A 22,554-nucleotide genomic window follows, 5' to 3' on the forward strand; every position below is an offset into this window, starting at 1 on the left:
CTCAAAAAAATCATGCACACGCAGTGAGGGCGGCCACAAACCATGAGGAGTACGCCCGATTGCTAGACCTCCACCGCCCATTGATCGAGAACCTGGTCTGGGCGATGGGGGAGGCCAAGGATTCCCCGGATCCATACCAGAGGGCAGGCTGGTACATGTACCAGAACCACGACCAACTCTGCGTGTACTGCGCGCTCGATAGGGTGGTGCCAGTGCTGCCCCTTGCTCCTCTGATGGACACTACTAGGAAAAACCTTACCAGTAGCATGGGTTTTTGACTACCAGTAGCGTAGGTTCCCACGCTACTGCTAATGACGCTACAGCTATTTTTTAGCAGTAGCGTGTGTTTTACCCCACGTTACTGCTAAATAGACATACCAGTAGCACTGGTGCCCCACGCTACTAGTATTCCACACCCACGCTACTAGTAAAGGAATAGCAGTAGCGCTTATATGATACACCCACGCTACTAGTAACAAATTAGGATTTTTTTTTAAAAAAGTCTACCTATTTCAGTTTAGACATGCATTTCACAATACGTACATGTTATGCATACAGTCAATCATCAATCATACATATCTGATGTAGATAATTAACACACGCACACGCACACACACACGCACGCGCACAAACACACACACAATATATGCCACGCGTCTATGTCGTCGGCGTCGGCGCCTCCACAAGGCCGTGTTGATGTCGTCGTCGTCACTGCCGCAGCAGCACCATGACGATGTCGTCGTCTTCGTCGCCGCTGTAGCCCTGTGTCGATGCCGATGTCGTCGTCATCATCGTCGCCGCAGCCCAATGTCGATATCGTATTCGTCGCCGCCGTGGCTTCATGTCCATGTGTTCCCTACTAGGAACTCACAAATCCTGGAATTAAATAATGAACCAAGACCACTACTAGGAACTCAAAAGAACCTGGAGCATTTCAATCTGTTCTTTTGTCCTACCGCATTTCTGGTTCAACACAGACAAAGATTGTTATAAATACTAGGCTACCAATTCATACACAAATGTGATATGGGTTTATTATTACATTATATACGTAAATTTACAGGCCCGAGATACCTTGTATAGGTCAAGAAGAATATTGTCAAGAGACTCCCGAGCTTCATTTGGACAACGGTCACGGAAGGATCTTATCGCATCGATGGCTTCTTCAGCCCGGTTTGCTTGTTTCAGTACAGTAGCCATATCCTTCAATGCACTCTCAATTGTTCACCACTGTTAAGAGCTGCTCAGAACAATGGAACTGCCTTGTTTGGATCCTTTTCAATTAACTGGAATAATAGAAGCAAAGTTAGACACAAGCTTATCTTACGAAAGCTTTTACGATCAAGATTGTAAATGCATCTTGGTTGATTCACAAGTCTGCAAGTGCCACAGATAAAAATTACACTGTGTAAACACAGGTAATGCACAAAAGCATTTCAGTCCATCAGGCAGAATGAGCACCTGTTACAACGACTAGTGAGACACACATAGTGCAGTAGACCATCACATCTTGCCAAACCGTTTCAATATAATCGTTTGATATACAACAGACTTCCACGTTTACAATCATAGTGTTTAGGATACCTATTTATTTTTCTAAGAACAGTGCTTTAGCCTGCTACTTTAGAAGCAATACTAACTGCTACTTTCTACTCTCCTCATCCGTGAGAGGAATAAGTAAATCAAACACTCATACACGTTCAACACCACCCTCCACGATCCAAGTAGTTATCAATTAAACAGGGAAAAAACGAATAAATATTTCTTTTTACACCACATGGAAAACCGAAATCCATCAGCCACAATGTGTCATACTGCCGAGCATGGCTAGTAATAACTATGGCAACAAAACAAGGCTGTCCATGGAATTTCAGACATAACAACACTTAGAGCTCTCGCCTGCTGAGTTAGACGGCGGTGCTCCTAAACCTAAAAGGCGCATCTGCACTCTAACAACAGTGTTAGATAACTTACCAGAATCTGATGACTGGGAGCAATGGCAACACAAAACTGTCGAAGAAAACTGCCTGCAAACATGTATCCATATTTATGGAGCAGAGTTGATGCATCAATGTAGATGTAGCGTACCAAATCAATGGAATATGAACCAAAATAGTAGAATCTAGATTCAGAATCTGACCAATAAGCAAGAAAGAGGAACCAAGAGCGCAGCTGAACTGATTTTGTTGCTTGGAGAGCCAAGTCGTTAAGGTCAAGGAGCCTCAGACCAGCATCATGGGCTTGGTTACGATCAAGGAGCAACTGTTCTTATCAGTAGAGTTTAGAAGAGGAGGAAAGAAAGGATGAGAGAAAAGCTAAGACCAAGAGAGCATCTATTCTAAACTGAACCAGGTAAAGCAATATAAGTATCTATAAATAAAGGGCTATGTCCTTTAAACCAATGATACTGTTAATTATTAAGCATGTAAAAGAAACATCTGATATAACTAAAGCAATAAAAGAAGTGTCACCACATGCAACTACCAGGACTATGTGATGTGCACTATATACAACTAAACCACTAAAAGATGATGTACTAAACAGAACAAGAAATACCAGTACATGGTATTTAAATAAAAACTAATATGTATTAAACACAGATACCAGCTTGAAGAGTAACAAGTGACCAACAAGAATATAAGCATGTAATTATACTTGCAGCAAGAGAAACTGAAATAAAAGGAACATTTAAATAACAAGAACTACAACCAGAACTAGATCATGACCACAAGTTGATCACAGAGTTAAAGTAGCATCAATTCCACAGGAACACATCTATATGCATGGTAGGTTAATGGTTTAACTGTCAATTAACGATAAAGTGCTAGTATATCAAACAAGTGCACATAGGACCACCAGCAGCACCAAATCCCCAACGACCAGTCCATAGGCATGAACTAGAACTAGAGTATGGACTAGTGGATCAACAGGAGCATTAGCACATCAACAAATCTAGGCCCAAATATGAACCCTAAACAGTAACCAACTACCCCAACTAATTTCAGTAAAGCACAAATCAAGTAGCAGACCATAGCCATCAATCCAAGCGTCCTCAAAAACCTAAGTCATATTACCAGTACACGAAGAGGACCAAGATCACCGCAGCCATGGTCTAGGCAGTAGAGGCAGCAGTAGGGCAGAGAAGGAGAAGCTCACCATGAAGGGGTTATAGCCAAGGCCGTGCATCGCCACCGCCGCGGTTGCGGTGTGGCCAACTCACCGCCATCACACGGCGGCAGGAGGCGAGGTACGCGAAGCCGTGGAGAGGCAGGCGACCGCCGCATCGCCAGCGACCAGGGCCGCATCAGTGACGCGTGCGACACCTAGGCACAGCCAGGATTCAAGTCACACCGGAGCAAGGCGCCGGAACCACGCCGGCGACCTAGCCCCGCAAGCACCGAAACCCTAGCGAGGTTTGACCGAAGCGAGCGACCACACGAGGCAGGGGAAAGCAGATCGAAGAGGTGGAGCAGGTAGAGCTCGGTGAGGGGGAGCCGTGGGTATGCTGGACGGCGCCAGAGCTCGCCGGAGTTGGCAGGGGAGGCCGGCGGCAGGGGCGGCGATTTGGGGATCGCGTGGGAGAGAGAGAAATGAGAGAGAGAGGTGAGGAGGCCAGTCGGGCCAGTGGATGTCTATCCACAGCTGTAGCGCGGGGCGACAAACAGCGTTAGTGCTATTGCTTTAGTTGTAGCGCTGCGTAGGTTCCAAGCGCTGCTAGTATCCCTTGACCTGGCCGAGTGGTGTGGCACATCTAACAGTAGCGCCGTCCACCCTAACCAGCGCTGCTAAATTGTAGCAGTAGCGCTTGTTATTCCCAGCGCTACTGGTACTTAGCAGTAGCGCTGCTGCTTAAACTAGCCCTACTAGTAAAATTATATCTATAAGCGTTTTTCTAGTAGTGGGAGATGGAGTCTCCGCAGGTGGAGCAGCAGGTGCAGGTTGAGACACCCCAGATGGAGCAGCAGATGCAGCAACAAATGAAGGTGGAGACACGCACAAGCAGCATGAGGAGAAAGAAGAAGCAGCTTCGCATCATGGGGCCAGTTTGTCGACCACTCCCTCGCCGATGGATCCGGAGCTGCCACTGCCGCCATGCCCGCGCGAAAGAGAAGAGGGATAGAGGGAGAGGGATGGGGGTGAGCGATGGGAGTGAGAGCCGGCCCAATCGCTTCGGACACGAGAGTTAATGGGCGATAGCGGCGGGCCGTCCACCGCTGTTGGCTTGCTCGCGATCGGCCACGTCAAAACGTGCTCAAAAAACGGATCAGTGTTTTTTGCCACTGTCATTTTTTTGGTGCGGTGCAAAATGTCAAGTTTTATAAAGTGATGGTTTTTCGAGAGCTATGACGCGCGAAAGTGGTGGTTCTATGTATTTTACTTATAAAAGGTTGTCGCAAGTTTAATCTCATACATCAACTTCAAAATCTGTCAGTCTGATACGTGGCCTTGCTATTACCATACATCACTCTTCATTGTGTTTAAATTGAACCCATTGCATTAACTTCTCGCTAGCTTTGCCCCTGATCTAGTCCATATGCTTATCATCAAAGGCCGGTAAAACCCTTGTAATAAGATTACCGAGAAAATGAAAGGGGAGGGCGGCCCAGCTCAGGACGCTACTATGCTCCTCCTCCTCCTTCTTTGGCGCTGCTGCATCCTCCTTGCCGGGTCCACTGGCCGTGGGGCATGTGAACAGTAACTCAAGCAGGTTCGTGAAATATATGAAACCCTGGCCTTCGTTTGCCTGGCACTTCTTTCCGCACATGAAGCTCCCGTCAAGTGGGTGCAAAATCTGAAAGCTCTCGGGGCAAAATGCACACGCGGTCTTCAAGTGACTTTTGCGCGACGATTTCTCTGTCAATAGAGAAGAAAAGAAAAAAAACACAAGTTAGGATAGGCGTCACCGTGGTAAATCTGAAGGGAAACCATATGCAAGTGTACCAGAAAAGGTCATGCATATCATGGATGTTTTGTCGTGGCGGTTCAGGTGTGGTCGCTGCTTACCGATGATGGCGCATGTTTCAACGGCCGGCGCGCCTGAGTGGTGGTGGCTGTAGCGCAGCTCGGCGAAGAAGGTCTTGTCCGCGTCGTTGGCCTGGTTGCGCCTCCGTTTGCTGCTGGCGATCTTCTTCCTGCGAGCAATGAAGCTGACGTGGACCTAGATGTGGCTTTGGAAGCCCACGTACGCGGCCATGAGAGGCTTGACGGGGACGAACTCCGAGCCCGGGTTGGTGGCGTTGTAGTGGCGGAGGGCGTGGTGGACATGGCAGATGATGGACGCGTCGCGCTCCCTACAATCGATCCAGACATCACCATTAGCATGCAATATGTTAGTGGACTCGAAAAAGACGGATACATACATACATACATAAGCTGATTATAAGCGAGCAAGGACAACGTACTCTTCAGTGCGCTGGCGGCAAGGAGCCGCCGTCGTCCCGTGGTGCGGCAGGTCGTGCACGAAAGCGGGCGGCGCGCCGTCCTTCTTCGGCTTCATCATCCGCACCATCGACAACAGTGCAGACCCCATTGGTGATGATCAAAAGATCGAGAGCGTGCAATCCCTAGCTAGGTAGCCCCTGCCTCTCTTCTGTAACGCTATCGATCGTCTACATTAGTCCTTGATCGTGTACCGTGGCCGTGGGTAGCTGCATGTATATATAGATGGAAGCAGGGGAGACACGCGGCCCGATTCTGACATGTACCGCTGAACAGCCGAGCCTCGGTCCGACTCGGAACTGAAAATGAAACCCAAGCCCGACTCGATCGATCCACCGACCGTCCTCAACCCGCTCCAACCCGGACCCCGGCCCGCCGCGTCTATATACACACAGACACACGCCTCCACGCCACTCATCACACCAACAAACGCTTGCGCCCGATCGAGGCCAAGCGGAAGCAAAAGCCAGATCTCTCTCACGCAAAAGTCAGATCTCCCATGGGGAGCAAGAGCAAGGACGGCGGCGGCAGCAAGGACGCCGCCACGGAGGCGGCGGCCGCCGGCGGCGCGGCGACCAAGCAGGAGGCCCCGGCGAATCGCGGGAAGACGCTGCAGCAGGTGAACCAGGAGCTGAGGGAGTCCCTGTCGAAGCAGGACAGTTTCCGCAAGCTGGCGGAGCGCTACGGCGGCGTGGACGACCTCCTCGACCTGTGCGTCGACCACGGCGACGACAACTGCTTCGACGACTGGTGCTGCGTCATCAACCCCGATGGATCCTACTACTACATGGACCGCCACTACGCGCCTGCCCCCGATTACTTGCTGTCCTATGATGATGCTGGTCGACTTGTTCTCCTCAAACAAGAAAAGCCCACCTGATGTATCATGCATGTAGCTCGTGCCTGCTCTAGTTTGCTTGCTTGTGTTGTTTCTTTCTATACCAAAGAACCTCTCCGGTGCTACATATCCGGATATGCATAGGAGTCATGGTGTTATTTTGGTATTATATGTATTCATTGATGATTTTGGAAAACTAAATGTGGTACTAATTAAATTAGTGAATTATTCAATCATACAGAAAAGAACATGCAAATCATGAAATAAATGTGAAATTTTGCGAATAAACGTACTAGCAAAGAAGCACAACAACTCTTTGTTGGGTTCACTAATGCCGACGGTCATGGAATCTGTAATACCAAATTTTCAATTTGGAATGTTATACATTAGATCATCATTGCATATCATATTTTATTGCATTTTGGTTTGATCCTAGAAATTTTACGTAACTCAAGGACCCACAGAGAGAGTTGGGGATTTCATTATTTTCATATTCGAGTTTTCCTCAAATTTTGAAAAAAGGATCGTTTGATTTTTAATCATTTTCTCTTGAATATTTCTTTTATAATAATAAAAGAGAGAGGATAAAATGACTTCCTAAAAATAAAGAAATATCGGAGATTTAATGTTAAAATCAAATAAGATTTTTATTCGGAGTTTTATCGCTATTTTATTGAATTAGGAAAATATGCGTTTTTCAAGGTTGCATTTTAGGCCCAAATAAATGTTCACCTTGTCCGGCCTATTTTTAGAGGACGGGGAAAATTTATTTCGGGATTTTTGGAGTCCATTTAGTACTTCTTTTATTTCTTTTTCTGCACAATGAAATTATTTAAAAAAAAAGACAAACCGACTCCGGGCCATACCCGAGCGGGACTCCGCTCGGGGGGCCTTTATAAGCCGCGCCACCCGAGCCCCGCAGCCCACCAGCCCGCCACGCCGCCGGACCCTAGCTGCCGACCACGCCAGCCCGCCGCCGCCGCCAACGCCGCCCGCTGCCGCGCCGCCGCCGCCGTCTCGCCGTCTCCATTGGAGGTAGCTGCCGCCGCCTCGGTTTTCGCGAGAAAACCGAACGGTTTTTTCTCGAAACCCTAGATCCGTTTTTTAGATCCGGTTCGGTTTATTCGGTTTAGTTATTTAGCGAACGCCCGTTCGTACGTTCGTTTTAACGAACGGTTTTCACCGTTTAGCCGCAGACAGTGAACGTTCGTTCGTTAGCCTGTTCGTCAGTTTTTCTTTTTCTCGGATTTTTCGCGATTATTTTCGATCGTGATTTCTGATCCGATTTTCGTTTTAGTTTATCTTTTCGCTCGTTTACCGGAATCAGGCGTTTCAAGCGCCTAGAGTTTCGTCTCGAAGCCCTCTTTCTGTTTAACCAACTTGAACAAGATTTTGCTACTGTAAAATTTGACTTTAGTCCAGATTAGTAAACGAAGCTTGTTTCTTTCACCGTTTGAGTTTTGTTGCTTCGCTTGATTTGATTCTTTTTGCAAACTGGAGTTCTTAAGTTGAACTTTCTGGTTAGATCTCTTATTTGAGTTTTACCCGTGCCTTTGCTTGATTGCTTATTGTATGCTTGTTTGTTTGCGATAGAGTACCCAGAGTGCGAAGCGTGCTATTACGAGTCTCTAGGTTTCGCGGATCATCAGTAAGGCAAGTAACACTTTGATCATACCTCTTTACTACCCAGTTATATTGCATTAGATCAATCCTCAAACAATTGCATGTTAGGATCTGAATTAAATTGTGGGTTGGGAAGTAGTTGAGGTAGTACCTATTCACCTGTTTATTATCAAACCTTTGGGAGTTACTTCTACGTTGCTTATATTGCTATGCTATGCTCGTAGACGTGGATTGGGTTTGAGTGTATTCATGACAGTTGTGAGTATTGTTAATCAATGGTTAACTTAATGTGGCAACTTTAATACACATCTGGGTGGATTGAGGCATTTGGGGAATTCAAGTGATTGCCTATATTTTTGGAAATCCCGGGGTACCGTGTGATTCTCCTATGGACTGCCACCCAAGCTCAAAGGGATCATGAGATTATTCATGCTAGAAACTTCCGTGTGCAGCCACAAGCCATTATGGGCCTGGCATAGTTGCTTAAGTCGTGTGAACTCTTATAGTGGTAGACTAGCAGATGTAGGGGATGTAGGTGGTACTGTCTACCATCGTAAGGTGCTAACGCTTCTGAAAGACTGTGTCTCGGTCATCCGTTTCTCAAACACCATGTAGTGCGAGAAATATAACGGAGGAGATCGAGTCTTGTGGGAAAAGTGCGCAAACCTCTGCAGAGTATACAATCTAATCATGGTTAGCCGTGTCTCCGGTTATGGACATTTTGAGTATCTAGTTCTTGGATTATCATGTGGATCTCATCACTCTTAAATTATAAAATTTGATTGGGTTATTAATTACCTTTTAATTGGGATTGAGATGGGGTTTACCATTCTCAATGTTTAACAACCACCATGATAGTTAAATAAAGTTTATTCCTTTGTTGTAGGGAAAAATTGGCTTTTCGCAAAACATTTTAACCATACAGCCTCCACCAGCCTCTGTTCATTACTCTTTTGTGTTACATTGCCAGCATATTCCATGGGCTGACCCGTTTTCGGGCTGCAACGTATCATGTTGCAGACTTTTCAGACGACAAGTAAGGAGCCTTAGGTCATGGTCTTTCACTCAGTGATGCCGTTGGAGTTGATGGACTCACTTTATCTTTCAAGCCTTCCGCTGTTATCGTATTAGATGGCCTTAAGCCATATTTATTGTAATAAGTTCTCTTTTGAGACATTCGATGTAATAAGTGTGTGGTTGCTACTCTGTAATAAATCCTTCAAGTACTGTGCGTGTCAGCATTACCGATCTAGGGATGACACTTATGCACAGAGATCAGACTGTTTGAGATCTGGTCGCTACAGAATCCATACGGATATCTTCTTAAAATGCATTTCATAAGACTTAATTAATATCTAAATCCAAAGGGTGTGCTTTGACTTTCCGTGCCTGCAGTCAGCCCAACCATACACAACTTTTCACTTAATTTTCTCTCTTTTTCTTTGAAAAACGAGCACACTCTTTCATAAATTTGAACTAATTTTTTTAAAAATATTGACTTTCAAAAATCATTCTTTAGAAATTGAACTTTGATAAATTTGAACTATTGAAAGTTTAACTCTCAAAAATTCAAATTAGTTCTCCTATTGTATGATCGACTTTTTCTTTTGCACAATACTTAGACAAACTTTCAAAAACTTAAATACTAACTTTCAAAAATTATTCTTTAGAAATTGAACTTTCATAAATTTGAACTATTGAAACTTTAACTCTAAAAAAATTCAAATTAGTGCTCCTATTGTGTAATCAACTTTTTCTCTAGCACAATACTAAGACGAACTTTAAAAAGATTAAATACTTTCTATCATAAATTATTTTTTTAGAAAATTGAACTTTCATGAATTTTAACTTCTGAAATTTTAACTCAAACAAATTCAAATTAGTTCTCCTATTGTATGATTGACTTTTTACCTAGAACAATAATAAGCCAATGCATGCATATTGTGCCTGGTTTAGCTTGTTTGTTTAGGTCTCCCTAGACAATATAAGAAAACCAACTTACCATATTATGTTGCGCTTGATCGCAAAATCGCATTGGCCAATATAGTTGTAAAAGAGTTCAGCCGGCCTCTGGCACTCAGCGATGCACACTACCATTATAGTTTGACCCCTATTCAGTGGAATTGGTCGCTTGCATCTCATCGTCCTAGGCCATGCTGGTTGTCCAGCTCAATTGTCGACACAAGTTGTTGTCGACTATGTTCACTTGTGCATTGTCGCCTTTTCCTCGACCCAAGACCATCTCTAGTGCTGACATATTGATGAATGTATGAGTCATGGTGCTACTTTGCTATTATATTTTTTCGACAATTTGGTAGATCAAATGTACTGCAAAATTAGTGAATAAATCATACCGAAAATAACATGCAAATCATTAAATAAATGTACCACTCCATAGAAATTTTGCGAATAAATGTACTAACAAAGTAGCACATCGACTCTTATGGGCTTCACTAGTGCCGATGGTAATGGTATCCATGCATATATTTGCTTAGATTCCATTTCATAAGACTCAATTAATTGTCTACATCCAAAGTGTGTACCAATTTTCCTCTCTAACGGGTGACCGTGCCTGCGGTTAGCCCAACCACACACAACCTTTCACCCAATTTTCTCTTTCTTTTCTGTGAAAATGAGTACCAACTTTAATTATTTTTAAAATACTCACTTTCGAATACTAAAATTTTATAACATTGAACATTCATAAATTTCAACTCTTAGAATTTTAACTTTCAAAAAAATCAAATTGGTCCTTCCATTGTATGATCCACTTTTTGTTTGGACAATAGTAAGGTGATGCATGTAAATTGTGTTGGGTTTAGCCTGTTTGTTTGGGTCTCCCTAGACATAAGAAAGCCAAATTATCATATTATGTTGTGCTTGATCTCAAAATCGCACCGGCTAATATAACCATAAGAGTCCAGTCGGCTTTTGCACTCGAAGATGCACATTGCTATTATAATTAATTTGATCCTATTCAGTGGAACTGGTCACTTGATTTTCATCCTCCTCGACCCTAGATGTCTGATACATCCATTTTACATCATGTTTTCCTACTATTATTTTTTTAGAGTTTTATTCCACTTCATGATGTAATTCTAATGTCTTTTTTCTCTTTTAAATTACAAGATTCATCACAAGAGGGTGATTGCCGGCAGTTGGAATTCTAAGCCTGAAAAAGCTACAACAGAGATAGCTATTCTCCGGAGCTCCAAATGACATGAAAATTTATGATGAATTATTTTTGAATATATAAAAAAAAAGGAAGAAAGAAGTATCAGAGAAGACCCTCGGTGGGGCTACCAGCCAAGGGGCGTGCCCTACCCCCCAGGGCCCCATAGAGGCCCAATGCTGCCCATCTTCTCCTAAATGAAGCCATTTATCCTAAAAAAAGAAGACTTTCAGAACCTTCCGCCGTCGTCTCAAGGCGGAGCGATTCTGCCAGGGAACTTACCTCTGGGAGGGGAAAATCGAAACCATTGTCATCACCAACACTCCTCTCATCATGGGAGGCTTCATCTATATCAACATCTTCACCAACATCATCTCATCTCCCCACCTAATTCATCTCTCGTGTTCAATCTTTGTATCTAATCTCTTATTGGTACCTGGGGTGCTAGTAGTGTTGATTACATCTTGTAATTGATGCTAGTTGGTTTACTTGGTGGAAAATTATATGTTTAGATTGTTAATCACTTATTTATCTTCTCTGATCATGAACATAAATATGATTTGTGAGTAATTCTATTTGTTCTTGAGGACATGGAAGAAGTCTTGTTATTAGTAATCAAGTGAAGTTGGTTTCCGTTCAATATTTTGATGATATGTTATGTTGTACTTCCTCTAGTGGTGTCGTGTGAACGTTGACTACTTGACACTTAACCATGTTTGGGCTTAGGGGAAGACATTGTGGAATTAGTTTGTAGATGATGGGTTAACGGAGTGACTTAAACTTTAACCCCAGTTTATGAGCTGTTCCGTAAGGGTCTGTTTTGGATTTATATGTTTCATGCTATGGTTAGATTTATCTTAATTCTTCTCTTGTATTTGGGGATGCTTGCATGAAGGGCGTAATCATAAGTAGGTTGATCATTCAAGTAAGAACAACACCTTAGCTCTGGTCCACCCACATAACATCTTATCAAAGCAATGTACGCTAGTCAATGAATCATGGTGAAACTAACTTGACGAATTCTGTGTGTCCTCAAGGGCGTCTGCTCACCATAAGAATTATCTCCGGCTTGACCTGAGAAAAATTAAGGATTGGGACACCTTGCTGCACCTTGTTATTTTGGTTGCTTATTACTTGCTATTAATTATCTTGCTATCAAAACTATCTTACAACTTGCAGAGAACACCTTCCTGAAAACTACTTATCGATTCCTTCTGCTTCTCGTCGGGTTCAATACTCTTATTTATCGAAAGGACTACGATTGATTCCCTATACTGGGTCATCAATGTCCAACTCAATCGTCGATGCAAGTCAATGCCGACTATGTTCACTCGTGCATTGGTGACTTTTTCTCGACCCAAGATCATCCCTAGTGCTGACATATGGATATATGTATGAGTCATGGTGCTACTTTGTTATTATATTTACTAGATAATTACTCGTGCCTTGCAACGCGGACGTACATATTCTAGTGGTTCAACACCAATCGTATCAGGGCCCAGTCTTCCGGAGGTGCTCATAGGGGTATGGTGTGCGTGCTTCATAGGGATGAGTGTATGTGTGTATGTATGAGTATCTGCATCTATACTGTGTTAAAAACACCAATCGTATCAAGCATATACCTTACACCCGCCATATTCTAAATTTTGATAAGATTTTATTTGATTTGAGTATGGGTAGGGGAAATCAATGATAGTTTTTTTTATTTAGTTGAGGTTTTGCTAAGATTTGATTTGATTTAGGTATGGGTAGGGGAAGGCAACAGACTTTTTGATTTAGTTTAGGTTCTGGTAAGATTTTATTGAGTTAACACAAACCATGATTTTTATAAGATTTGATTCGGCTAATGCAGACCATTGTTTCCAAGGAAAATACCGATTTGGTTTAGATTATTCCAAACCTAGGAGAGGGGAGGGGGGACGAAACCAAATTTGCCGATGTACAAAAGAACTCCCTTTTAATATTAGATACTCACCTTTAATATTTTACAATTTGGAAGATTAAATAAATTGCCAAATTAGTGAATGAATCATGAAACAAATTTACTACCGTGTAGAATTTTTTGTGATAAATTTACTAGCAAAGTAGCACAATGACTTTACTCGGCTACACCGATGCCGACATTAATTGTATCCACACGGCTATCTTCTTAGATAACATTTCATAAGACCCAATTAAATGTCAGCATTCAGAGCATGCAAATTGATTTTCTATTCCAAGCCTAAGGTCAGCCCGAACACGCATAGGGAGGGCCAAGCGGAGGTCATAGTTATCCGGAAAGGCGCACAATGCAACAACAATTGTTCCATGTGGTAAAGAAGAAAGGAGCGGGCCTCACAAATGTGCATGTGACCCTATCTCCCCCACCCCCGCCCCTCCAACGAGACTCGATGAGTACCAAGTTTACAAATTTGAACTGTTGAAAATTTGAATGCTCTCTTTCAAAAATATAAATTTTATAAAACTTGAATTTTAAAAATTAAACCGTGAAGAATTTAAACTTTACAAAATTATGACAAATGAAGTTTTAGAATATATACTTTCCAAAATTCAACTTCTATAATTTTTTACTTTCAAAATTTCAAATTTCTACCGAAGTTGAAGGTAGGGGGTGGGTGGGAGTGATAGGTAGATCGAGAGAGAGTTGAAAAGGGGAAGATGTGTGGGCCAACTTTTGGATGCATGAGCATGTGCATCAACCCGGCCTTTTGAAATTCGTAAGAGCAAACTTTGTACTTATTTGAAAGAGGGCCTGGAATTCTTGGAACACCCTCTGCTCTTCACCCGACTTTCTTTTTTTGCTAGTTAAAAAATATCCGAATCTAAAGGGCAATTTTTTTTTGTTTCAGAGTATTTGAAACGGCAGCCTGAGCACAACAAAGTGGATGCCTAAATGGTTAAACCTAATCAGGCAGAATATAAATGCACACGTCTGTTTGGCAATTCCTTAATTTTAAAAATTGTGTGCATGCTGATCATTTTATGCTTGATTAATAAAAAACATATGAGATGTGAAAGAAACCATACACCCGTGCAACTGTTGACTAGTTTTGAGAGGGAACACTTATTTTTTTCACGAATTGATGCACAAAAGAATGCTGATAGTATCATCTTATTAGTTTGGTAATGCTAAAAATCTGACATTAGATATTTAAGCATGGCAAATCGAACACTTTTTATGACAAATTTAGCTGGCTGAAGGATGAAAAATTTAGTTTATGAGCATGGCAATTTTTTCGCAAAAAAATGAACTCGGCTGGATTTATCATGCTTGGCAACTAAACTTACCATCCTTCACAAATACAAATTGTCTTAAAAAACTTTTGATTTTTCATGGTAAAAAATCTGACATCGGATTTATAGTGGAGTCATATTAATTTTACATGTCCCTACTTAGGGAGATTCTTTTTTTCCTCTGTTCTGAATCAATCATAGTCCCATTACATTTCAACTTTACTCAGAAGACCCGATGGATAAACTCGGAGCAAATTTGTGCTGGAACTCAAAACATAAAAAAGACTGATTCATGTCACCAGTCCAAGACGCACGCATGTATCAACAATTTTCTTCATTTGTTCAACTAACTTAACTCAAGATATATTTGCCTGATGTATAAATTCGATATATACCACTACCAGAGCTTGTCACACCATGGTCCTGCCACCTAGCCAGCTCTCGGCGGTACGTATGGGGTGGGCAGGAGCACCAGCGGCGTCTTGCGGTGGAAAGTCAGTCTGCCGGCCTCCTCCATGCTCAGCTTCTCCGCCACCATCCCCTCCGGCAGCTTCCACTCGAAGCCGTACAACATGTTGGCCAACGTGAACTCCACGTTCGCCACCCCCATGGCCAGTCCGGGGCAGATTCGCCGGCCGGCGCCGAACGGCATCAGCTCCAAGTGAGCGCCGCGGAAGTCCACCTCGCCGTGCCTCCCGCCGGACTCGAACCTCTCCGGCTGGAACTCCGCCGCGTCCTGGCCCCAGCTCGCGGGGTCCCTCCCGATGGCCCACGCGTTCACCAGCACCCGCGTCCCCGCCGGCACGTCGTAGCCGCCGATCTCCACCCGCCGCAGCGTCTCCCGCGGCAGAAGCAGCGTCACCGGCGGGTGAAGCCGCAGGGTCTCTTTGACGACCATCTTCAGGTAGGTCAGCTTCGGCAGGTCGTCCGGCTGCACCCGCTGCTCGTTGTTGCCGTTGACGGCGACCGCGGCCCTGATCTCCTCCTGCGCTTTCTTCAGCACTTGCGGCTTCCGGATCAGCTCCGACATCGCCCACAGGATCGTCACCGAGCTCGTGTCGACGCCGCCGAGGAACGCGTCCAGGAGGACAGCCTTGACGTGGTCCCTCGTGAAGCCGTGCTCCTCGCAGATTCTGATGAGGGCGTCCACCAGGTCGCCGCCGCCGCTCTCCGGCTTGGGGCGCGCGGGGTGCAGGTGCTGCTCCAGCACTGCCTCGAAGAAGCCGTCGAGGTCTCTGAAGATCCTCTCCCTGCGCGCGACTATGCCGGCGAGCCGGTCGAGGAGGCGGCCGACGGCGTTGGGGAAGAAGTCCTCGGCGGAGAAGCTGGCCGACATGTCCATGGCCTCCTCTAGCACGTGCTGGAACCGCTTGTGCTTGCCCGCGAACGCCTCCGCGCCGTACACGCTCCCGTACGCCACCGTGCTAATGACGCCGTCGGCAACACGGAACACGTGCTCGTCCAACGACACCGGGCCCGCAGCGTCACCCAGGGCGGCCATGAGCCTGTCGACCTGCTCCCGCCGGGCGGCCCAGGCGGCTCTAACACCGCGGGCGCCGAGGAGCTCCGCAGCGAAGAGGCTGCGCATGTCGCGCCAGTAGGCTCCGTATGGTGAGAAGGCGACGCTCTTGCGCCCGTAGGAGAGCCGCGCGGGACCTGGTGACGAGGGCCGGCTGCAGCAGTCGGCGTCGTGGGCCCTCAACACGTCGCGCGCCGCCGCGGAGGAAGAGACAACCACCGTCGTCGCCGCGCCGAGGCGGAGCAGCATGACGGGGCCGTGCCGCCGGGCCAGGTCACGCAGGCTGCGGTGCGGCAGAGGGCCCAGTTGGTGCAGGTTGCCGAGCACCGGCACCCGCTTCGGGCCGGGCGGCAGCTTCAGCCGCCCTTCCTCGGAGCTGCGCTTCGTCACCAGCAGGTACGAGACGACGGGGAGGAGGATGCTGGCTAGGAGGAGGAGCTGCCATTGCTGGGGTAGTGAGAAATCCATCGTCCCGGCCGGAGGTTTATCTAGCTCGCTCACGGACGAGGTGCTGCTGATCGTGGACGGTCGTCGGGGGTGTATAAAGTGACTGGCAATGGCATGGTGGACACCATGTACCAGTTGGTCCAACATTGAAATTCCTGTAAGATTTTATTTCTGGGCTCAAAAAATAAACACTAGAATTTGTTTTTCACTAGCTGAACAATTTCTTATACCCCATGCTGAATACTCCCTTCGTACCTAAATATATAAATATATGTCGTTTTAGCTTTTCTACTGCAAATTCTGTCATAAAATCATTTTGCAAAACTATCCTCGTCCACCACCACTCGTTTCCGCAGTCCACTCGCTCTTCCCATCCATTCCAGATTTTCTCATCTCTCTCTCTCTCTCTCTCTCTCTCTCTCTCTCTCTCTCTCTCTCTCTCTCTCTCTCTCTCCAGATCCGCAGGTCACTCCCTCTTCCCATCTCTAGCAAGTCCCTCGCTCCGTCGCCGCCCTTTCCATGTCCCTGTCGCTGTCCTCTCCCTCTCCCCGTCGCATCACTCTTGCCGCTGGTCGGAAAATATCTCGAGCGACTTATATTTCAGGTCAGAGGGAGTATGTTTTTAGTTATGTACGAACAACTTTAGTTAGTTAATTCTCTGTCGACTGAGCGCTAGTCGCTCCCGTAATATGCCATCGCTCTTAATTTGAAGACACCTAAATGTTGTCCTACTGTTATTTTAGATCCCTTTGGAAAGATGGAAAAAGGAAATCCAGGTCAATGACTTGTGCACTCCGTCTTCTCACCACCCGACCGGCTGGTGGCACGTGCCATGCCACTTCTACGTTTTGAGAGTTGCATCGGTTGGTCCTAGTGTTTTGAACTTGCTCACCACATATGCCATATCATTATGCTGCCAAAAAACATGTAGGTTGCTCACCACACATGTGTAACGTGGCATCGGTAGGCCCTAGCTAGTGAGGCATGCATGCATCATTTTGGTAATTAGAGGGAGTATAAACTTCAGTTTTCTAGCGCAAAGAACTTTTCACTTTGGAGTTCGGATGATACATGTATAGTTTGACGTCACATCACTAGTGCAGAACCGGGCTGTATCACCGGTTCGTAAGGGCCTTTAGTGCCGGTTCTACAACCGGCACTAAAGGGTGGGGACTAAAGCCCCCCCCTTTAGTACCGGTTCGGCACGAACCGCCACTAAAGTGCCACCACGTGGCACGAGCCAGGCCCGGGTGCGAGGAGACCATTAGTACCGGTTGGCTACACCAACCGGTACTAAATGTTTGGGGGGGTTTTGGTTTTATTTTTAATTTTTCCTTTAGTTTTGTGTTTTCAATTTAATTTAGAGATTGTTTTTACATTATAATGAGTTGTTAAATCATTAGGTGAAAGTACCGCAGATTAGTTTCGACTGGATGCATGGATCCTAGCCATATCCATATTACTTGATCACCTACTTGATCACCTTAGGTGATCAAGTAATATGGATATGGCATATACTTGATCACCTACTTGATCACCTTAGGTGATCAAGTAATATGGATATGGCATAGACTTGATCACTTATAGCTAGGATCCATCCAGTTGAAACAAATCTGCTGTTTCTTTCATAAATGATATAGTAACTCATCATCATCATCATATTAATATAAAAACTCTTGCATCATATCATCACCAACAATAGTATACTAGCTAGCTAAAAATCATCATAGTCGTCATTACCACTATTTAATCATCATATAGTCATTACCGCTATCTAATCACCATCAACACTAGCTTAAAGAAGAAACATTCACTTGTACCAGAAGCAAAGATATCATCGAGTTCAACATGGTCATGAGATTATAAGCGTTCATAAGACCACAAAAGCCAAATCACTCTCTGAGGTTAAGTTCAGGATAAAGAACACAGACATGAGAGGACAAGTACTTATTAATTAAGAGCATGAACTAGCTTATAATCACTCCTGCTGCTCTCTCTCGGGTAAAATAGCATAGAACATGTATAGCTCTCCTGACTCATCATATTGGAGCATGCAGACGAACCTGTCTCCTAATCGTGGGCTGCGCTTCTGTTTGCTGCCCCCTAGTACTTCTCTGCGATCGTTAACAATTTTGCTTCAATCTTTCACTAGTAAGCATTCCTCGCTTTTAGAAATCCGGTATGCACTCATGTGGATTGTAGGATGTCTTGGCCGTAAGCTAACCATTGACATGCGACCTTTAGTACCGATCCACTGAGGCACAACTGTCATCGGGAATCCCTGTTTAAGAACATCGTATAGTAACATTATTACTTAGCAATGAAGTTTAGCTTGAAAAATAATGTATGCAAAAGATGCACTGAGGACAAATAGTAAAAATCTTATCATCTTTCCTAAATAGATGTGACCGTAGTTCAATACGATCACTATTGGTCGCACATTTTGATTACTATTTCAAATTCAGGAAAATAATTTGTCTTGACAGCATCAAGATCCTCAAGCCATGAAACATAATGACTTATCTCCTTGCAATTTAGTTCAGCCCCGGGACAGTGGACAGTCATGTCTACCAAGCGTCAGACATGTTTGCTTGAATGGAAATAAGCTGTCAATAGAAATTAGTTGTCAACTATTTTTGAACAATGTTGGGGATATCGCTTATCGGGAACTTATCGGTGACCCATGATAAGGGGTACATCGGCCAGTTTATCGGCACATCGGCCGGTTTATCGCCATATCGGCTGCTTTATCGGCCAATTTATCTTATCGGTTAGACATTGGTAAGCGATAAATCTGCCGATTTATCGGCATATCGGAAGATATCTTGAACAGTGTTTTTGAATAAACAATATCGAAGACATAAATACGGTTAAGAAACTCACATAATGGTAGAACTGGAGGCGTCTGCACATCGACCCAAATGTCTCTATTACCTTCAAAATCATCTTCGGGACGAATATCAAACGTGATAAACATATCAGGCTCAAATGCATAAGCCTTGCATAGTGCTTGCCAAGTTTTGCATTCAAAATAGGTGTAGGTGTCTACATTGTATAATTTGACGTTGAAGGTATAACCATGCTCGGTCTTCAAGTAAACTCTCTTTACCTCCATAGTTTTGTTAGGACTGAAACCTATCTTATCCAAGACAAAAATTCTTGCATGGCAGGGAATACGCTAGTAGAATAGTGAAAATTTAAAATTATAAGTTGAAGCAAATGAAGCATAAGTCATGCTTAATTACGAAAGAAGACTTGTCGTTGTGACTTACTGTATCCACTTCGAAGGTCTCATCCAGCTTGATGCTGAAGTGCCTATCATCAACTAGGAAATTTCTGTCGCACAGGCCGCGCTCGTCTTCGCAGTATTCGCACATACCGAAATCATTTTCGTCGTCAGACGACATTTCCTATGTTCAGAGTTGAAACATTAATTGATAAACACTTATATTACTAGCTAGCTAGTTCTATATTAATTCAACTAATTAATTCAACTAGCTAGTTCTATTAATTCAACTAGTTCAATTCAGCTAATTCAACTAAGCACTTACTAAAAATAAACTAGTTCAATTCTATTAATTCAACTAGTTCAATTCAACTAAGCACTTACTAAAAATAAACTAGTTCAATTTTATTAATTCAACTAGTTCAATTCAACTAATTCAACTAAGCACTTACTAAAAATAAAGTAGCTATTTCTATATATAGTAAATTTAATATATCTAACATTTGACATTAATATATCTAATTCATCTATAACTATAAAAGTATTAAAAACTAACTCATCTAACATTAATATCTAGCTAATTCTAATATTCATCTAACATTTGACATTAATATCTAACATATATTTCTATCTAATTCATCTAACATTTGACATTAATCTAACATTTCTATAAACTAAAAGTATATATAAAAACTAAAAAAGAAAAAAAGAAAAAAATCATTAACAAAAAACAGAAAAAATCGTGTGTGTGTGTGTGAGGTCGCCGACACGCGGCAGTGCCAGGGCGCGGTCGATCTCTTACAGCAGGGCGACGACGGTGGAGGGCGCGCGGCGACGATGGTGGAGGGCGGCGACAAGGGCGGGGGCGGCGACGTCGGCGGAGGGCGGCGACGACGGCGCGGCGAGGCGGCTGGCGACGAGGGCGGAGGGCGCGCGGCGGGGCGCGCGACGACGGGGGCTGGCTGGGGCGGCGACGACAGCGACGGGGACGGGCTGGGCCGCTACGCGGGCGGCGACGGGCTCGGCGACGGGGCGCGCGCGACGGGGGCGAGAAGAACAGATGAACTGAAGCCAACCGAAATTTTCATAAGTGCAGTATATATAGGAGAGGCCATTAGTACCGGTTGGAGGCACCAACCAGTACTAAAGGCCTATTTTGGCCATGCCAAGCGGCGGGAAGCGCAGACCTTTAGTACCGGGTCGTGGCAGAAACCGGTACTAAAGACCGACCTTTACTACCGGTTGATGCCACGAACCGGTACTAAAGTGTGTGCGCTCCCATCCCACGGTTCAGAAAGTTTAGTCCCACCTCGCCGGGCGAAGGGCAGCCGCACTGGTTTATAAACCCTGCCGCGGCTGCTCCTTCGAACTCCTCTGTAAACCAGGCTTCTGGGCCTAACTATGGCACGCTGGCCTGTGAGCCTGCTGGCCCTTGTGGGCCTAAATTTCCATGCCCGAGGCCTCGCAGGCCCACTGGGCAGCGCCCCGATAATTTTTTATATAGTTTTTTTCTTTTCTGCATTATTTATTTTCTTCTATTTATTTCTGAGTAAATTTTTTATATAGTTTTTTCTTTTCTGCTTTATTTATTTTCTTCTATTTATTTCTGAGTAGTTTTTATATAGTTTTTTTCTTTTCTGCTTTATTTATTTTCTTCTATTTATTTCGAAAGAGATTGTCCAGTTTGTACACGAAGTGCATCCAGTTTTTGCCGTGACCCTCTCTACTTTTTTGCACATGCTATGCGGGTGAAATGATGATACCATGCCAAGTTTCAACCTTTTCAGAGTTCATTTGTAGTGCTTTTCAATTTCAGGGCCATTTAGCTCAAAACAAATCAGTAAATGCATTAAAAATAGCAAATTATGTCAGAAAGGGTTGAAAGTTGATGACGTGGCTTTGAATGGCGCCTCTGAACGCAAAAAAAGTCCGGAGTTGTAATAAGTTATTAAAATTTTGAATTGTCGGTGTAACGGATGAGTTTTCGTCCGAAACCCTTATACTTCGAAAGAGATTGTTCAGTTTGTACACGAAGTGCATCCAGTTTTTACCGTGACCCTCTCTACTTTTTTGCGCATGCTATGCGGGTGAAATGATGATACCATGCCAAGTTTCAAGCTTTTCAGAGTTCATTTGTAGTGCTTTTCAATTTCAGGGCCATTTAGCTCAAAACAAATCAGTAAATGCATTAAAAATAGCAAATTATGTCAAAAAGGGTTGAAAGTTGATGACGTGGCATTGAATGGCGCCCGCTGAACGCAAAAAAAGTTCGGTGTTGTAATAAGTTATTAAAATTTTGAATTGCCGGTGTAACAGATGAGTTTTCGTCCGAAACCCTGATACTTCGAAAGAGATTGTCCAGTTTGTACACGAAGTGCATCCAGTTTTTGCCGTGACCCTCTCTACTTTTTTGCACATGCTATGCGGGTGAAATGATGATACCATGCCAAGTTTCAAGCTTTTCAGAGTTCATTTGTAGTGCTTTTCAATTTCAGGGCCATTTAGCTCAAAACAAATCAGTAAATGCATTAAAAATAGCAAATTATGTCAAAAAGGGTTGAAAGTTGATGACGTGGCATTGAATGGCGCCCGCTGAACGCAAAAAAAGTCCGGTGTTGTAATAAGTTATTAAAATTTTGAATTGCCGGTGTAACAGATGAGTTTTCGTCCGAAACCCTGATACTTCAAAAGAGATTGTCCAGTTTGTACACGAAGTGCATCCAGGTTTTGCCGTGACTCTCTCTACTTTTTTGCACATGCTATGCGGGTGAAATGATGATACCATGCCAAGTTTCAACCTTTTCAGAGTTCATTTGTAGTGCTTTTCAATTTCAGGGCCATTTAACTCAAAACAAATCAGTAAATGCATTAAAAATAGCAAATTATGTCAGAAAGGGTTGAAAGTTGATGACGTGGCTTTGAATGGCGCTTGCTGAACGCAAAAAAGTCTAGAGTTTGAGAGGACAGAGTGAGGGTGTAAACATGTAAAAATATACATCAAAAATACATTGATCATCAATGATCTTTTTGTGTACAGTCTAAATTGTCAATATGAG

General features: G+C 44.1%; 1 protein-coding gene and 1 long non-coding RNA gene across 4 annotated transcripts; both read right to left on the reverse strand.

The window, feature by feature from the left end:
- Positions 1-422: 422 nt before the first annotated feature.
- On the reverse strand, positions 423-3,667 carry LOC109769119 (uncharacterized). 3 transcript variants are annotated; one of them, XR_012185034.1, is made up of 4 exons: positions 3,157-3,667; positions 1,975-2,262; positions 1,075-1,286; positions 423-963 (listed from the first exon to the last, which is right to left on the reverse strand). It is a non-coding gene; the product is annotated as an uncharacterized lncRNA (long non-coding RNA). The 3 variants fall into 3 exon arrangements; XR_002234251.4 differs by having other exon boundaries at positions 1,975-2,027; positions 2,141-3,665; XR_005757687.3 differs by having other exon boundaries at positions 1,975-3,661.
- Positions 3,668-14,384: 10,717 nt separating this feature from the next.
- Positions 14,385-16,520, reverse strand: LOC109769118 (4-hydroxyphenylacetaldehyde oxime monooxygenase). The gene has a single exon (XM_020327857.4). The coding sequence runs from the start codon at positions 16,417-16,419 to the stop codon at positions 14,737-14,739; it is 1,683 nt and encodes a 560-aa protein (XP_020183446.1). The 5' UTR covers positions 16,420-16,520; the 3' UTR covers positions 14,385-14,736.
- Between the last annotated feature and the right edge of the window lie 6,034 nt (positions 16,521-22,554).

This window comes from Aegilops tauschii, chromosome 5, assembly GCF_002575655.3.
Source record: "Aegilops tauschii subsp. strangulata cultivar AL8/78 chromosome 5, Aet v6.0, whole genome shotgun sequence".
In the NCBI taxonomy this organism is placed as follows: domain Eukaryota; kingdom Viridiplantae; phylum Streptophyta; class Magnoliopsida; order Poales; family Poaceae; genus Aegilops; species Aegilops tauschii.